The sequence below is a fragment of the Hylobates moloch genome, unplaced genomic scaffold (assembly GCF_009828535.3).
Source record: "Hylobates moloch isolate HMO894 unplaced genomic scaffold, HMol_V3 SCAFFOLD_8, whole genome shotgun sequence".
In the NCBI taxonomy this organism is placed as follows: Eukaryota; Metazoa; Chordata; class Mammalia; order Primates; family Hylobatidae; genus Hylobates; species Hylobates moloch.
In genome coordinates this window covers 71,342,551-71,361,836 of record NW_026652283.1, presented here as the reverse complement: position 1 = coordinate 71,361,836, position 19,286 = coordinate 71,342,551, and the positions used below count along the sequence as shown (strand labels likewise).

Here is a 19,286-nt window from a genome sequence, read left to right as displayed (position 1 = left end):
CTGTGCATTATCTCTGAGAAATCCACATAGCTAAAAGCATTCAGTTAATCCACTGTATACCCCTTGCCCTTTCCCCCATCTTGAGTCCTTCTTTCATAGACGAATGTGTTCTTCCCTTATTTCCCTGGACAGCAAAGTCTCTCTGACAAAGGCTGATGAAGGTAGAGCAGGATTCTCCATCCCTGCACCTGGAGGTTGGACCTGAGGGGGTGTAGTTGGCCGCTGACCGTAATGTCCCCCCACACTGGGGTGCTTCTCATCTCAGCAAGCACTGCAATTGAATCCACTCTCCTCCAACTCCTCATCCCTAGCTTAGAGGGTCTCTTTTGTGTTCACCGTAAGTTAGGTTTACAGCCAGAACGAATAGCCTCTTAGGGGTCACTCTGCAAACATACCGATTAACCTACCTGGCTTGTCTGGAGCTCCACACTATGTCCCCACTTCACCCCCTGAGTTCCCTAAGGACTTCTTGGCTTCTGCCTACCCTCTGAGCCCTGGAGAGGCACTCTCCTAAAGTGCTTGGAGGAAACTGATCAGACTAGATACTTGACATTTTCTACTCGTCGTTTTGGAGCAATCAACTCCAGGCCTCTTAGAGGGAAAAAGTCAGGTCAGGAGCAAAATGCATGTGTTTGTATAAGTATGCATAGCTCAGTGTGTGCCCTGGTCCTATAACTGAGGACAAGCCTAACTTATTCATTTACAGCTTCTTTTATTGCAGAAAAAGGAATGGACGTGGGATGAGAGCAAGATGCTGGTGATGCAGGACCCCATCTACAGGTAAGAGCCCAGTCCAGCCCCCAAGGTATCACTGAGCCCCAGAGTCCCCCTGCCCTCTCCTACAGCCACCTGTCAGGCTGGTGGATCCAGGCAAATTTCAATAAACTCCTATGCTTTTCCCTTCTGAGACCTGTTGCTTCCATTAGATGTGAGTACAAGAAGTAAATCTGCCTTATCATTCTGGTCATGCTTGATTGCATTAAGGAAGCTATGAAGTATTTCTGCTTGATGTTTAATTTAAACCTCTCAGTTGTAACTGGAGACCTTTTAAATTTGTGCTAGCATTGTCCTAACTGAAATTCTAAAATTGCATATATATTGATCAAAATAGGAAAACTGGATTATTCCATCACCCTATGCTAACAATTTCCCACAGTTATCTCTTCCACCTCTCTACCCCTTCAGAAATAAGCATAGTAATAAGAGCTTTGTTATCATGCAGGAATCGAAAGTCGCAAATGTGTCTCCAGGTCTGAATGCTTTTGTCTCCCCAAAATTTGTATGTTGAAATCCTAACCCCCAAGATGATGGAATTAGGAGTTGAGACCTTTGGGGGTGATTAAGTCATGAGGGTGGGGCCCTCATGTTTGGGATTAGTGACCTTATTTTATAAAAAGAGGCCCCAGAAAACTAGCTAGCCCCATGTAACGTCTTTCCCCTATGGGAAGACACAGCTTGAAGGCGGGCCCTCACTAGATGCCGAATCTGCCAGCACCTTAATCTTAAACTTCCCAGACTCCAGGACTGTGAAAAATAAACTATTATTTATAAGCCAGCCAGTTTCTGGTATTTTATTATAGCAGACCAAACTGACACACACCCAGAAATTGCTTTTACAAGGAGACTGGTATGATTCCTCTAGAGATTAGATGGCTGCCAGCCATGTGTCTTGTCCTAGGCAGAAGAATATATCAGATAGCAAGAACATATAGAAAGCCAGGCTCTCCCAGGAACCATGGCAGGAGCTCGAGTCATGGGTGTCATTCTTGTGTCCTGGATCTCTGCAGACTAAGCCCCACCTCCTTCCTGTTTTCCTCATTGGGAGAATGGCCATTCCTTTAGGAATTTGGGGACCTAGATTTAGGTTTTGATTTTGTCTACTCGCAAATTATTACCATGCTTTTGTTGACAAAGTGGATAAGGGTTGGAACTCAACGTGTGAAGTTGGCAGCATGGTGGCCCTGCCTTTTAAAGAGCAGATGCTTGTGAAATGGAATGTCCATTCATCCAAACAATGTGCAGGTGTGAAATACTCATGCCAGGTACTGTGCTAGGTAATTTCATTGATTACTAAACTAAATGAGTGGCAGTCCCTTGTTCTCAGGGAGTTTTAGACTAGTGGGAAATAGACAAGTTATTGAGGTATAAGATAGTATGTCTGACAAAATGAATTTCTGCCTCTGTGTTCCTGTAGTACTGTTTAATGTTTTTTGAAATAATTGTTATAGTGTTTCTGTTACTTTTTTAAAAAACAAATGTCAATTTTTTGCCACTAGCCTGTTAGGCTCTTGAGGGAAAAATCTATGCCCTTCTACTACTTTTGTATATCTAGCACCAAACCTGTGTCTGGCCCAAATGAAGCACTTAATAAATGTGCAATGGGTGGATGGATAAATGCATTGAATTAATATCTGAAAATTAACATAAGTGTTATGGTGATTCACCGAAGGGAACAATTACCTTCTACTTGAGTGATGAGAAAAGGCTTTAAGAAACAGATTGCATCAGAAGCTGGCTTGAAGAATGTGAATGGGCAGGCCCCTATGATATGCATTTTGTAAAAGGAAGAGTTTCTTGGCTTTATTTTCTTAATGCTGGCATCATATATGGAAAAAAGTGACCTCCTTACGGATGCTGATCATGAGTGAGTTCTGCCTTTTGCTGGTTGAAAGAAAGGACTTTCCCCAAAGTTTTCACATGTCCAAGTAAGCTGCTGACTTTGCTTATTTTTAACAGCTTCATTGAGGTATAATTGGCATGTAAAAATCAAGCATATTTAAAGTTGAATAATTTGGTGAATAAATCTCAGTCAAGATGGTGAACATATCTATCACCCTAAAAGTTTCCTTGTGCTTTTTTATAACCCTTCCCTCCTCATTTCTCTCCCACTTCATCCCCAGTCTCAATCCCCACATCCCCAAGCTACTACGATCTCCTTTCTGTTATTGATGAGTTTGCATTTTCTAGAATTTTGTGTAAATCGAATCAACAGTATATCCTCTTTTTTGGGAGGAGCTGGCTTCTTTCACTCAGCATAATTTATTTTGAGATTCATTCCTTGTCATAGCATGTATCAGCAGTTCATCCCTTTTTATTACAGATCAATGATCTGTTTTATAGGTGTATCACAGCTTGTCTAACCATTCATGTGTTCATGGACATTTTGGTGGTTTCCGGTTTTGCGCTATTACTATTAAAGGATCTATGAATGTTCGTGTAATGAACATTCATATGTTCATTATGTCATTATGTTCAAGTCTTTGCATGGACATATGCTTTTATTTTTCTTGGGTAAATACCCAGGAACAGAATGGCTGAGTCATATGATAGGTATACATTTAGCTTTTAAAGAAATTGCCAGATTTCTTTCTTTATAAAGGGATACCACCAGTGGTGTACAAAAGTCCCAATTCCTCCATATCTGCCAACATCCAGTATTGTCAGTCCTTTTAATTTTAGCTCTTCAAATATGTGTTTATTAATATCTCATTGTGATTTTAATTTGCATTTTCCTAATGACTAATATTAAATATCATCTTTTTGTTTGTTTTGAGACAGGGTCTTACTCTGTCACCCAGGCTGGAGTACCAGTGGTGTAATCACGGCTCACTGCAGCTTTAACCTTCTGGGCTCAAGCAATTCCCTCACCTCAGCCTTCTGGGTAGCTGGGACTACAGATGTGCACCATCATACCCAGCTAATTTTTAAATTTTTTGCAGAGACAGGGCCTCACTATGTTGCCCAGGCTGGTCTTGAACTGCTGAGCTCAAGCGAACCATCCACCTCAGCCTCCCATAGTGCTGGGATTATAGACGTGAGCCACTGCACTCAGCCTTCTCTTGATCTTATATGCCGTTTGTATATATATTTTTAAGCATCTGTTCAAATCTTTAGCCCATTTTGTTTTCATAATCTTGAGAGTTCTTTATAAATTATGGATGTAAGACTTTTTATCAAATATATGATTTACAAACATTTTCTCCAAGTCTGGCTTGTCTTTTTTTTTTCATAGTGTCTTTTAAAGAGCAAAAGTTTTAAATTCTGATGGAGTCCAATTTGTCAATTTTTAAAATTTTATTGATTGTGCTTTTGGTGTCATAACTAAGAAATCTGCACCTAACTCAAGGTCACAAAGATTTTTCTGTTTTCTTCTAAAGCATGAAGTTTAAATTTAAGTTTTATGTTTATGTATATGATCCAAGTTGATTCAATTTTTTATGTGGTATGAGGAATGGATTAAAGTTCTCCTTCTCCTCCTCCTCCTCTTCCTTCTCTTCTTCCTTCTCTCTGTTCCTCTCTCTTTCCCTCCCTTTCTGCAAATGGATGTCCAGTTGTTCTAGCCCTGTTTGTTGAAAAGACTGTTCTTTCTCCACTCTCCACTGTAGTGCCTTTGCTAAACATCAGTTATCCATATCTGTGAGGTTTATTTCTGGACTCTTTGTTCTATTTGTCTAATTGTCTGTCTTGACACTAGTACCACACTGTCTTGATTACCATAGTTTAATAATTCTTGAAATCAGGAAGTAATAGTCTTCTTTCTTTTTCAAAAAAGTTTTTTTATTCAATTAGTTTTAGTATAGTATGTCTTTTTCCACCCATTCACTTTTAGGAAGAAATATTAGGGGGAATGGGGAACGCCAAATACATTTTAAATGTTATATGAATTTTTCTTTGGCCTCAAAACTCACACCATAGGCTCTCTGATTGTTGATAGTCTTGTGGATGTCTTTCTAGTCTATCAAAATTTAGCAACTTGTGTTTAAAAACAAAGAAATAAACTTTAGTCCCTGTGTTTTCAGTGTCGTGGGTACTTTTTTTTTCATGTATTAAATTGTGATGTTTTGGTCTGTATACATGTGAATTTTTATATCTGTGTGTGTGTGTGTGTGTGTGTGTGTATGTATGAGGATTTTTTTCTAAAATATATATGGTCCATTTTATCATGAACAAGGATATTTATTATGATAATATGGTAACATTTACAAATGAGCTTTTCATGGATACAGTTATTTTTCTGCCCTGAAGGGACCACTCTGGTTTGATTCACTAGCTCTGCTGAAGAATACATATAATTGTTTGTGGCTTTATGAAACACTGGCTTACTGAAGTGTTCACTTTAGACGAATGAATTTTTTATTTTTTATTCAGTCAAATTTTTTATTTAAATCTTTTGCTTTATTCACATAGAATAACAGAATCATATATTTTTAATTGTGGTGAAATAAATATATATAACATAAATTTTGCCATTTTAACCACTTTTTAAGCATACAAATCAGTGGCATTAATTACATTGATAGTCCTGTGCACCCATCACCACTATCTGTTTCCAAAACTTTTTTATCACTCCAAACAGAAACTCTGTGCCCATTAAGCAGTAACTTCCCATCACCCCCTTTTCTTAGCCCCGGTCACCTCTAACATCATGGAATCTTAAGAGGTTAACAACGCTATGGTGGACATCTAAACCAATTTCTCCTTTTTTTTTTTTTTCAGTTTATCCTTTATTACAGTATACCTCTTTATCACAGGAAGTGATTCGCTATTACAGTGTTCTTCATTAAGCAAAAGTAAATTTTTTATATATATAATTGTCTTCCATTTATCCTAGCTCTTACCTCTGGAGCCATAAATATATAGATCTTGTTTATCTTTTAAGTTAACCCAAGTTCCTGAAGCCATTCTTATTGTATTTTTCTAGACTTCTTAATTTCAGAAAACAGTATTTCCTCTTTAAAATATTAGAGTTTAATAGAATATCCCAGATATTCTGTCTTATCAGTGTAAAATGTGGAAGACATATTTTACCCCCACAATATGAAGTTGTACATTCATTTTGTATGAATTAGATCCAGTGTAATTTATTTGCTTAACAAACTGTGTTTGGTCCTTGGTCATAGTGGAGTCGGAGTTCAGACTCCTCGGGATAATAACAGTAATTGCTTTTAATTCAGGTTTTACTCATTCTTTATTTCTGTAGGTTTCTTTGTTTTTTAGCCTAAATATAAAACTTTACATATATTAATGTTAAATTAAATGTAATCGATTTGAGGCTATTCTTCAGTTTTTGAATCCTTGTGAATCAGGATTTCAATCAGGGAAGCAGGATGACTGTGAGTGTCCTGTAATAAGGAATTTGCTATAGGATTTGGACCTGTACAATTTCAGTAGGAGCTGGGAAGTAAAAGGTCTAGAAAGGCTCAGAGAACAATTATTAACCAACCCTGGTGTGGGTTATGAGTCACATCCATGTGCTAGTTTAGAACTGCAAAGGGGACAGGTGCAGAAGTCTCCGGAAGGCTGTTGGCTCTTCATGGCAACCACCTTTGAGTTTGCAGTGAAGTTTCTGATGGTGGGCCTGATTATAATTATATAATTATTCATTTTGGATTTCCTTTTCTTTCTTAATCTGCTTATTCTACTCTTTCTGGCTTCAAGGGCGTGCTTCCTAGAAAAAAATAAACTAAATAGTATTGGAGTAGTTGTTCTGTTATGGAAGTCACTGTGCTTTTGAGTTTCAGTTTTCCTGCCTTAGCATCCCCTGTCCTAGTCTTACTGGTGGACACTGATGGAATTAACATGTTTGACTAAATTAGTCCCTAGGCTGTTTATGTTCCTTAAAATGAGTGAATAGACTAACAAACAAAACTCCTTTTTAAAATTAGAGGGAGTAAATTAATCTGACCTGAAGTCTTCAGGAGCCAGAATGGAAGTAATTCTCCAATTATGAGTTTAAATGATCGAATTAGGTAGTCTCCATTAGGAGTTCCAGCCAGTCTCCAGAAATGGCATCAGTTAACATCCAAATAGTGACATGATTAAGAATTAGAAATCTAGGCCAGATGCGGTGGCTCACACCTGTAATCCCAGCACTTTGGGAGGCCGAGACAGGCGGATCACAAGGTCAGGAGATCGAGACCCTCCTGGCTAACAGGGTGAAACCCCACCTCTACTAAAAATACAGAAAATTAGCTGGGCGTGATGGTGGGCGCCTGTAGTCCCAGCTACACAGGAGGCTGAGGCAGGACAGTGGCGTGAACCTGGGAGGTGGAGCTTGCAGTGAACCGAGATTGCACCACTGCACTCCAGCCTGGGTGACAGAGCAAGACTCTGTCTCAAAAAAGATAAAAAAAAAAAAAAGAATTAGAAGTCTATTCCAACTTTGGCTTTCTACATTGATCTGTTTCGATTTTGAGCAAGTCAAAGATAAATTATCCAGGGCTAACTAGAGAAGGGAAGAAGGGTTTCATGGAGAGGTAATGTGTTTTGTTGTTCATTGTGCTAGGCACTAGGGGAAGCACTGGTATATCAGCCTGGGTCCAATCAGGAGACAGAAACCATGCAGTGATTTAAACAGAAGAAATTTATTATAAAGAACTATTAAACTATAATAAAAGAGTAAGAGGAGAGTACTCAAGGCAGCACAAACTTGGAAGGTAGACCTTTTCCCAAGATGCCCTTTAGACATTAATGTAGAAGGTGTGATTACAGCTACTGGTGACAGAGAAATTCACCAGATTGCCTATGTCGGAGCTGGTCCCAGTTGCAGGGAAAACAGAAAGCAATCCTCCAGGGCTTGGATGCAGGTGATCTGCAGCTGGTGAGTGGGCACACAAGTGGAGTTGGGGTATGGCTGTGGGTAAGAGACATAGAGTATGCAATGTCTACATCAGGAGAGCTGTGAAAAACAGACCTGGGGGGCAGGGGGATGGCTAGCAGAGAGAGTTAGAGCATCACTGTGGATGGGAGGCCCAGAACACCTAGTGTCTGCTTTAGGAGGGCTGTAGGGAGGTGATCACCAGGCGGGGCTGGTGCTGAGGTCGCTGAGGGATGTGTGTTCTGGGCATGCATACCACTGGACATCCTTATATCCACACCACTGACAGGCTGTGTAGCAGTCAGACCAAGAGAAGCCCTTTCATTCTGCAGTGTTGCCCCTCCATTCTGCAGAGGAATCTTACCATCATGCTGCTGTACAGGAGATGTGCTTAAAGGGATTCCGTCCATTACCACAGAGCTTGTATTGAAAGGTAAATTTGGAGCTGAGTAGCAATAAATTGATACAGGTGGTTACTAGAACACAGTCCTACCCTCAAGGAATATGGTCAGATAGAACTTGACATGTGTTACTTCACTTAGACCCAGCAACCCTGAGTGGTAGAACGGTAGAATCTGTCATTCTCATTCTTAAGACAGAAATTAAGCTTCAGTGATATTGGGCAACCTCCCCATGGTCACACAGCTGCTGCATGGTTAGAGAGCTGTCTGGCACTCGCACTTTTGCCCATTTTGTTTTACCTCTGTGCTCAGTGCTATCCACCTTTAAAGGTGCCTCATTCATAAGCTTGCATACTCTGTTTTTGTTATAAAAATTATATATAAAAATACAGGACAAACTACATTTTAAGGTAAATGGGGATTTGATAGAGCTATTCTGTGATATTTGGGATTTCTTGGGAAGTCAGGATACCCATGTAGTATGTTTCACTTAGTTAAAAATAAAGAGTTTAAATGATCAAGATGAACAAGATTCGGGAAAGATGAGTATGCTGAGATTCAGGAACCACATCAAACTATAAGCAAGGTAAACAAGAAATCAGTTCTTAAACTCTAGACTCAGTAATGAAATGACAGAATGTTAAAGACAAAGATTTTAAAACCAGCTGAAGGGGAAAAATATATTGCCTACAAAGAAATAATTTTTTGATGGCAAAAAATGTAAGACAGAAGACAGTGAATTATCTTTAAGAATATGCTAAGCTAAGTGCTTATCAAGTGCTGAAGCTTAGAAAGTACTCCTTAAATACCTTTTTATTATGGAAGTAAGGTAGAAGAAATCCTGGGCAGCTTTTGTAAAGACTTGGAAATAAATGAAAGGGCACCCATCCTTATAGGAGAATGAGTAGTTCAGAGTACAGACAGAAGAAAGACTTGCATTTATCAGATGGAAGAGGTGGTGACTTCCGCAGAGCACTTTCAGTAGAGAGGTGGAGACAGCCATTTAGTTACTTGGTAGTGAAGGAAAGGAGAGCCATATTATGATGAATTACAACTTAACAGTGAGGTCAAATAAATATGTATTTTAAAAAGAGGAGCTAGTAATGCCCTTATAAAGGGAAGATGAAAAGGTCCTATGCGGATAAAGATAAAGGCGGAAGGTTTTTAAAGTATGTATAATTTTAAGCATTTTTTCAGAATGTGCTTATATACAATCCTGACCTGGGATATATAAGTGGAATCATAATTAAGAGATAAGGGAAATGCTGTAATATTTAGTCACTGTATTGTTTTGTGGAGCCAAAAAGTACTCTCAGGATTTAAGGAGTCTTAAAGATACCTCTCCAAAGTCCATGCTGTCCCTCCAAAATCAGAGACCTCCCAGACAGAGATGACTCTATATCTTCCCTTCTTCCACATCTTCACATGCCCCACACTCCAATTCAAATCCTGGAATGCATTCCCTTTTCTCCATTCCCGTCAGACTCTGGAAGGGGTCCAAGGCACAAAGGGTCATAAAAAAAATCAGGGAAGGAGGTATACCCCATTCTTTGCTTATGATATATACATGTCTCTTTTGCTCTCTGTGTGGTTTGTAAGTGATGGGGTGACATCTGCACCTTCTGTACTGTTTCTGTAAGTATGAGCGTTTTCTCTTCCTTCAGCCTCCCATTGCCTAAGGTTTTTGAGCAGCCTCTGCTAAACTGAGAAAACTGATCATCAGAGATGTGGAGGCAGGGCAGCCTTTAGATCTCTTTCTAACTTCTCATATCATTTCTGGGCCAGCCCATCTGGCGGATATGAGTGTCCATCACTCTAGTCATGAGTCGTGTTTCATGTAGAGTTGATGTTTTTATTTCCTCCAGCTTCAAAACCTTTCATTGATAGTGCCTTTTCATACATATGCATGAGTAGGAATTACCCAATTTTACGCATGGAGAATCTTATGAACTAAGAAGGGGAAGGAAATACCATTCATGCTGCCTAGCTTCTGTTAGTTCCCAGGGCTACTTAGCAATCCCTTATTCATCCTGGTAGATGATAATACCCATCATAATGCCCTTCTTACCTTCTGCCTGTCAACCCTGTATACCCTCACTTTTGACCCCCACACCTCTCTGAGATTCCTCAGCTGTCCTCTCCTCCCTTACAATATCTTAGTGTCACTGCCAACTGTCTCTCTGTTCGCTGACTCTCTCTCTCTCTTCTGGACCCATCTTCGCTTGTTTCTTCAGCACCTTGAGCTGTGAACTATGCTCTATCTCTCTGTCTTCCTGGACACCCTCTTTCTCCCTACAAATATGTTCAGCTCTCTCCTATCCTTTTTTTTAACCCTGCTAACCCCACCCAAGAGCCCGTCTTCTGTTAACCCTCCCTTTCTTCCAAAGCCCTGGGTATGTCTTTGTCAGGGCCACCATCCTGCAGGTCCTCATGGTCTGGCCTTGATTTCCACCACTTACTTCACAGAAATGGCTCCCTCCACATTTACCCATGCATTCCCCACACCTCCAAACACACCAGCACATTCCTCTGTTCTTCTGCATTGCCCTGCAGTATCATCTACCACTTCTCATTTCTCCTATTTCTGCTTTTTGCCTCCTTCTCTTTTGTTTGCTTTCAACCCTGCATAGTTATATGTATTCTTTATCTTTCCTGAAGGGAAAGTTCTGGGTTGTAGTGTTTATCCCTCCTTATAGGGTGCAAAAAGTCCCTTGTGTTTAGTGAGTCTCAGTAAATACCTACAATGGATGATGAGTCTCCAGCAGGGGATTAATGACTTACAAATCATTGGAGGCATGGTGGCTCCAAGTCATATGTACATATTAGCACGTGTCCAAGACCTTTCTTTTTCTCTCTCCTTCTTTCTTTCACCCTTTCTTTTCAAAAGTCATTTCATGCCTCTATGTAGAAAGTGCTTGGAATGCAAAGACAAACAGGGTGTCTCCTGTGTCCTCAAGGATCTCACTGTGACTTCTATTAAACTTTCTGTGATAGTTTTTAGATAAATGTTTGGGGAAGGTGAGGCATAAGTTTTAAAATGACCAAATAATACATAACTGTTACTAAAAATAAAGTAGTGAAGAGTTTTATAAAGGAAAGTGTCCGTTTTCTTTCTTCAACACCTATTCCTCCTAGTACTGCTCCATATGCAAATATATTGACACTCGGATATTCTTTCAAACTCTAATATTCTACAGTTAGTTCTAAATTATCCTGTTTTTCTCTCAGCAATATATCAAGAGCTTCCTCCCACATCTGTACTTGCAGTCTTCCCATGATGGCTTTGGCTCTGAGAGTTCCAAAGTGAAAGTGATATTTTAGGAAAACCAGTCTGGCTTGGAATGCAACTCATCCCAAATGGAAAGAAACTCCTGTCAGTGAGATGGACTGAAGAGAGATTGCTTGGGGATCTGAGTGTAATGGGAAGAGTATCTGGGTCTGGCCAAACTGGGCGACAGCAGTAGAAATGCATAGAAAGCAGTCAACCTGTGGGCTGTTTTAATCATGGACCATTCAGACTAGTGGTGTCTGAATATAGAGTAGATGAGGGAGGGAGAGGAGGCCCCAGTGATCTCAGGTTGAAGCTTCAGTGCTTTTACCTTTGTCCTTTCTGAGGGCTTTCTGCCTCTGCTGGCCTCCCCCTTGATTTTAAGTTCAGTCATCCTGAAAAATGGAAATTTGTGTCATGGTAACTCTTAGCATGAACTCCATGAGGGTGGGGACCATGCACGTTTTACTGTTGCATCCCAAGTGCCCAGAAGGATTCTTAGTGTATAGTAGGTGCTCAATAAATACATACTTCATGACAAAGCTAGGACAGCCTTGGTTTGCTTGTTTACTGCACTAAAATGTTCATCTCAAAAAGGCTGCTAAGCTGATTTATCCTCTTGGTGGCCTTGTCTTCTACCCTTGCATAACCCTTTTGTATCTAAAACCGGGAAGGGTTATCACAGCCCCCAGGGCAGGGAGCTCATGAGAGAGCCCATAGACCTGCACAGCAGGAAACTGAAAATAGCTACCAAAGCAATCAAAATTAAACTTCTGGATCCGCCTCTCTGGGCCTGGCCCTAGAGGGCATCTTTTACACTAATGATGGAAAATTAAATTAGGCCACCTTTAGAAAACTTCACAAAATTAAATACTGTTTACCAGGGAGAGAATTACCCTATGGAGAAAGTAACAGGGGAGCAGGGAAACAGGCTGGTCACAGTTCTACTGCAAAATGATTGGCTGGTGTCAAATTTCCTTACTCTGTGCTTCATTTTATTCTTCTTAAATATGTAAAGGGAATCAATTTAGAATTTGTGCAAAGCATTGAAGAATCTCAGAAGGGAAAGTGTGTGCAAAATAAAACAAACACTTCTTTCCTTGACTTCTCTCCTTGTTACCAAATTGGCACTGGCCTGGGAGTCCATCAGATGGTCTTGACCTTTTCTGGGATACAAATACCTTTGAGAATCTGCTGAAAACTATATTTTCTCCATAGAAAAAAAAATCATTCTTGCAAAGTTTTGAATTTTAGGAGAATTCATGGACCCCACAGTCCTGCATGTTTATGAATTCCAAGGTAAGACTCCTATTTTGTCAATAAGTGTTGAACATCATCTTTGAATATTTGCATCTGAAGCTGGGAAGGTTTTTCATTGGCTCTTCTACTGCTCAAGTAAGAGTAGGAGGAGAAAAAAACAAACCAATCTAACTTTATTAATGATTTAATGTTTGAATGCTTAATAAATTTTATTTACCAGCCCAAGAGACATTTGCATTTTGTTAGAGGAGTCTTATTCAAAACAAACGAATCTCATGTTGGTGAGTTTCAGATTATTAAAGGGAAGAGGATTCGCATATGAGGGACCTTTATGTTACCCTCAGTGTCCTTGGAATCACATGGATGATGGGAATGTTGGCCTAGGGCCTGGGTTTTACACTGTTATGTAAGGGCCATGTGAAGGCCCAGAGTAAAGGGCGAACCCTAACCCCAAAGGTATATAAAGATTGGTCTTGATTTGGAGCTGTAGCCCTGCCTGACAAACCTTTAATATTAATAGATAACCTCTGGGGTTGTAGTAGGACAGTGTTGTAGCTTACTCCGCAGCATGAGCATTTTGCACTAAACACCTGTCTGGATACTGCCACAGTGCCCTGTCCTCTGGCCTGGCTGGGTAAGCTTTCCGTGGCTTCCATCTTGTGTCCTGGCACAATTGGGAGGAAGGATGGTGGCGTCACACCTCTGAGAGCACAATCAGACTGTGAGCCTTGGCTTCCTCTCTGGTGGCAGACCTCAAACTGGAGAGGTGAGGATGACTGTGAGGTCCAGAGGGTTAAGCACAGAATTTGGGAAAGATGGAGTGGAAAAAGCTGGGTTGTCTGCAAGTCTCCACATCCTTTATCAGGAGACCCTAAGACCTGGCTTTTGAGAAGTTACAGCCTTTCCCAGTTGCTGGCAGTCGCCATGATCAAACCATCATTAACTGAGGAGTCCTCTGTATTTGGTTTAACATTTCTGCCTGTCAAATTCTTATTAATCTTTCAATGTTTATTTTAAATAACACATCCACCAGGAATGCTTTCCTGATTTCATCCCTACCCCCACAGTGGGGATCTAATTAAGGTTTGTCCTTTGGACCCTAAAGTGCTGTACAACCCTTAAGTTTATCCTTTTATTGTAGTTTATCTGTCATAGTTTATAGTAGGAACTATATCTTATCTATCTTTGGGGCTCCTTAACCACTTGTCTCACACACAATAGGGCTCAATACGTATTTATTCAATGTAATTGACTTCTTAAACTTTTGCACAATTCCCAGAGATCAATTACACTCATTCTGTAGACTTTTATTCGGGACTGAGTGGATGAATGAATGAACGAACGAATGAATGAACCAACCCACCTATAAAAAAAAAAAGTGTGTTGAGCACTGAACACAGCCCATATGTGAAGGTATTTGGGAACAGTGACAAAAAATGTTAACATTAGAACATCAGAACATATATTCTAATAGAAGATAACAAGCAGCACACGAATAATACTAAAAAGACAGCATCGCAGTTGAGAACACTGAGAAACAAGAAGTCAAATGACCTTGTTCAGCTTTGCTCAGGAAGAGAGCCCAGCACCTCTTGATGTTGTGGGTTTAACCACTAAGCAAGGCTGCCTTTGAAAATGCACACCCTCCTTCCTCCGGTTGGCCGAGGATGCCAGTCCTGTCCAGCTACTGCTGTGCAGTTAGCTCTTTGCTTTAGTGCCTAATTATCTTTTTTCGTGGATTGTCTTGGCCTTTGACTGTCTCACGTGTCCATGTGAAGAGACCCCCAAACAGGCTTTGTGTGAGCAACATGGCTGTTTATTTCACCTGGGTGCAGGCGGGCTGAGTCCCAAAAGAGAGTCAGCAAAGGGTGGTGGGATTGTCACTAATTCTTAGAGGTTTTGGGATAGGTGGTGGAGTTAAGAGCAATGTTTTAGGGGCAGGGGGTGGATCTCACAAAGTACATTCTCAAGGGTGGGGAGAATTACAAAGAACCTTCTTAAGGGTGGGGGAGATTACAAAGTACATTGATCTGTTAGGGTGGACAGAAACAAATCACAATGGTGGAATGTCATCAGTTAAGTTTATTTTCACTTCTTTTGTGGATCTTCAGTTGCTTCAGGCCATCTGGATGTATACGTGCAAGTCACTGGGGATATGATGGCTTAGCTTGGGCTCAGAGGCCTGACATTGACCTCATCTCTTGTCTCATTTGTTGTAGTTTTACTGATAGTTCATAATGATAAGGGAGTGGGTAGGAGAATTGAAGCCATCATAAAGGGTAAATGTGTTCATCTTGTTTGTATTAATTGCTCCAATAAAAGGTTTTTTGGAGGGGGTGAGCAAGAAGAACCTCAGAATGGCAGCCTCTGACAGATGAGATCTACACATGAGCTCATCGTTGCTCAGTGTCTCCCATCAGCACATAATTAATTATTGGAGATGGTCCTGATTGCTGGGGGAGGTGGGGTACTGCAGGTGCATTTCCTTCCAGAGTCAGAGCAGCCATCCAGGGTCTGGGCCAGTGGTATGTCCTCAGACTCAAACATTGTTAAAAATATATAGAGAGATATATGTATATACACATGCGTACACACACGTGCACGTACACACACCAAAGTTTTTTGTATGTGTATATGTATGTAAGAAGAATTTTCTTTTTTTATTTTATTTTATTATTATACTTTAGGTTTTAGGGTACATGTGCACAATGTGCAGGTTTGTTACATATGTATCCATGTGCCATGTTGGTTTGCTGCACCCATTAACTCGTCATTTAGCATTAGGTATATCTCCTAATGCTGTCCCTCCCCCCTCCCTCCATCCCACAACAGTCCCCAGAGTGTGATGTTCCCCTTCCTGTGTCCATGAGTTCTCATTGTTCAATTCCCACCTATGAGTGAGAACATGCGGTGTTTGGTTTTTTGTCCTTGCAAGAGTTTACTGAGAATGATGTTTTCCAGTTTCATCTGTGTCCCTACAAAGGACATGAACTCATCCTTTTTTATGGCTGCATAGTATTCCATGGTGTATATGTGCCACATTTTCTTAATCCAGTCTATCGTTGTTGGACAACCAACATTATTGGTTCCAAGTCTTTGCTATTGTGAATAGTGCCGCAATAAACATACGTGTGCATGTGTCTTTATAGCAGCATGATTTATAGTCCTTTGGGAAGAGTTAAACCTAAATTTCTCCTGATTACCTTTGTTCACTCAGGAGAAGGACAAAACCCTAAGGAAACAATTTAGCCTGTCAAATGCCTCAGCTGATGAAGGGGAATTTGACCAGCTAAATGTAAAACAGAGACTGCAAGACTCATAAACAGATCCCAAGAGAGCATGTAGTATTGGCCAGGCTTCCCCACCCTTCCAGCCCTCGTATATCTACATGAGCCCCATCCCTCAGGTCCTGAGAACCAGGAGGAACTCATATGAATCTCCTCTCTAAGAAAACAACAGCAAAATGGTTTTGATTTCACGTACTATCCTTTTGATCCATGTCACGTTTCTGGTTCCTTCCTATGAGAAAGGGAAGTCAGTAGCAGATGGGTGAAATGCGGGTCTGGGGCAGTTACAACAGCCCTTGCTTTCTATCAGGACACTTTACTAAAAATTAAACTGACCTCTTGCCATAACCAGCCCCACTTCTACTTCCACATCAAAACAGCATTAGCTCTCTTGCAGGGAAAGGCTTAGCTACTTCAGAAGGGCCACCAAAATACTGCCTAAGGAAGGGAGAGGGATACAAGCCAGGGGTAGGACAGGCCCCCACCTTAGTGGCAGGTTCATAGTTGGTGCCGTCTCGGACCCCAGGCGAGCTCCTTTTCTTGCACCCTGCCTTCTGCTGTCTCTGTGTCTTGAGCCGTCATTTTCCCTACATTTCCCCTAGATCTTGAGGCTATTTCTGTTTTGTCCCCTATTTTCTAGCCCATAAATAGGCTTAGGTTTTGCCATCCTAAAAAGAAAAGATGCCCCTCAAACCCACCATCCTGTCTTGCCCTTTCACTGCCACACTCTTTGGAGAAACTGCATTTGCTATCTATATTTCCAAAACTCCCATTCACTTTTCAGCTCATTTTAATTAGGCTTCCTGAGCTACTCTACTGAGACTGCTCTTGCTAAGGCCACCAGGGATGTCTTAGTTGCAGAATCCCTGGCTCGCTTTCTGTCTGCATCTTATTCAGTCTCTGTGAAGCACTTAATGCTGTGGGTCTTTCCATCCTTCTGGAGACTGTCTCCTCCCTCAGCTTCCACGATGGTTTTCTCTTGTTCCTCCTCAGATCTCTTGGTCTTTTTCTGCTCAGTATTTTTTTTTCTGACTCCTCCTATTATGCCCTCCATTTAAATGGGTACTGTTAGTGGGATTCTCTCAATGAGCCCCCTTTCTTCTTCTTCTTCTTGCTCCTCAGGGGATGTCGTATTTCCCATGGCTTCAACCACCCTCTAAATCCCAGTCTATGCTCCTCTGCCCCCACACTCTATCCCCTCCATCCCTTATTTCCAATTGCCTCCTAGACAATTCCATCTGCTTTTGCCTTCTCAAATCTGACCTGTCCAGAGCCACACCACTCCTCCTCCTTCCATGTTCTTTAGTTCTTTTTTCCTTCTGGGGCCCTTGACCCCATTAATGTTTAGTCTATCCACCAAGTTACATAGCTCAGAATCATCTCCTTCCCTCTCATTATCACACCCAGAGAAACGATTCTTGTGTCCACCTGCTCTCCCCATGGTGGCTGCCCCTGCCTTTGTTAGGCCTCCAGCGTTTCTTGTCTGGATTCAGGGTTGGTTTGTCTGGTGGCACAGACTGTGCTGTGCATCACTCCAGGTGTGTCATTCAGGGCCCTGAGCCCAGGTGCCCTGCACTTATTTCCCAAACTGTAATTCTCACAACAGCTCCCTGGTTTGTAGATGAGAAAACCAAAACTTGAGCATTGAAAGACTCACCCAGTAGCCCACAAATGTAAGCAGCAGAATGAGGATTTGAGTCCAGTTCTTCTGACAGCAAGCCCCAGGTCCAGATTCTGTTGATTCCCCTAAGTATTCTGTATTGCAGTAGGCTCTTGGTGGCCTTCTTTCTGCTCCTGCCCTCCTTCAATCCATCCTCCACACCACCATGACTACCAGCCATGTGATCCCCCTGCTTAGACTCCCATCCTTGCCCTGAGCCCACAAGGTGAAGTCTGAGCTCTGTAGCTGGGCTCTCCACAGTTGGCCCTGACCTCCCTCTGTCCCCATCTCCCACCAGTCCTTCTCTATGCCCTGCAATCCCTGTACCCAAGTAAACTGTGCCACCTCATGACCTCATGCCTTTCCACATGCAGTTTCCATTGCAAGGGCTCTCCCTGCTCTTCTGTCTCTGTGATGGATAGATTTCCATCGTCCCAGATCTGCCCGGCAGCCCTCCCCACTGTCCTCAGTGCCCAGGTAGGCTGGCCTGTGTAGACCTGTCCCGAGAGCTCCTGCCAGATGGCACACAGCTCTTTCTCTCTTGGCTCTGGAAACTGCTCCCTGCCCTGCCTCTCTGGACTTGGGGTGCTGAGGGCTCCCAGGGACACTGCACTGCCCTCACCTTTGTGAACAGTCCTGTATTAAACTCTCTTCAGCCTACTCACATTATCTGTTTCCTGCCAGGACCCTGACTGACACATTCCCCACCGCACAATCCTGCCACCTCCCACGTTGTCTTTGAGACGCAGCTTAGGCAGCAGCTCCCTGTGTGCCTTCCCAGTTCCCACAGGCGGCTGGCTGCATCCTCCTCCGCATTTCACTGGCTCCATTCCTCTGTCCGCACTTGTCACACCCTGTCAGTACCTCCTGAGCTCCTCAAGGCAGGCTCTGAAGCAGACTCAGCTCTGTATCTTGGAGAAGCCAATATGGGGCCAAGGGAGGGGGTACAGAGTAAGATGTGAGTATCTTAGAACAGAGGTCATGCTGGACCACCCTGACACCTGCTTTTGGGTGGTGGGGAGACAATGAGAAAAGAGCTTCTGGCATACAGCAGTTGAAAATAACAGGAATTCTCAAGCAAGGACTTGCCTCCTTCACACCCTTCTGCTCACATTTCTCCACCCTTTGTGGACAAGGAGTGGACAAGCAAGTGTACAAACCTTTGTTGATGATTATTTTGCACTGGGAAGATTTTGCCTAATGCCTCTGCATATAACACTTGAAGGAAAGTATTCACTTGCTTGAAAGCAAAAGGATAAACTTGAGAAAAGAGGAGAGGAAGGGTTTTTACATGCTGCCTTCCAACCACCCCCTCCCCACATTTCCAAAAGAAAGATACGAGACTTTAAAAAAGTAATTGGAGCCGGGCACGGTGGCTCACGCCTGTAATCCCAGCACTTTGGGAGGCCGAGGTGGGTGGATCATGAGGTCAAGAGATCAAGACCATCCTGGCCAACAATGGTGAAACCCCATCTCTACTAAAAATACAAAAATTAGCTGAGCGTGGTGGCGTGCACCTATAGTCCCAGCTACTCGGGAGGCTGAGGCAGGAGAATCGCTTGAATCGGGGAGGTGGAGGTTGCAGTGAGCCGAGATTGCGCCACTGCACTCCAGCCTGGTGACAGAATGAGATGCCATCTCAAAAAAATAAATAAAAATAAAAAATAAAAAAGTAATTGGAAATCAAAACGAGGTCAAATAGGAATGGGTTCATTTTTTCCTCCACTTTGTTTTAAGGTTTGCTAGTGGCCTGGAAGTAAAGGTACACAGTCCTTTAAAAAGCAGCAACATGCCTGTGTCCTGAATGGTATTG

The 19,286-nt window shown here is 42.0% G+C and overlaps 1 protein-coding gene across 4 annotated transcripts in view; it reads left to right on the top strand.

Annotated features, from left to right (window-relative positions):
- The window catches only part of LOC116473317 (uncharacterized protein C1orf226), a 312,082-nt gene that overhangs the window by 228,995 nt on the left and 63,801 nt on the right, over nucleotides 1-19,286 (top strand). For 3 of the 4 annotated variants that reach the window (XM_058441986.1, XM_058441988.1, XM_058441987.1), the window contains one exon: nucleotides 722-780. In XM_058441986.1, the coding sequence (XP_058297969.1) occupies nucleotides 722-780 (59 nt within the window). Of the gene's footprint in view, nucleotides 1-706; nucleotides 781-19,286 lie in introns of all 4 variants that reach the window. The other variant, XM_032161143.2, reaches the window with a different exon arrangement.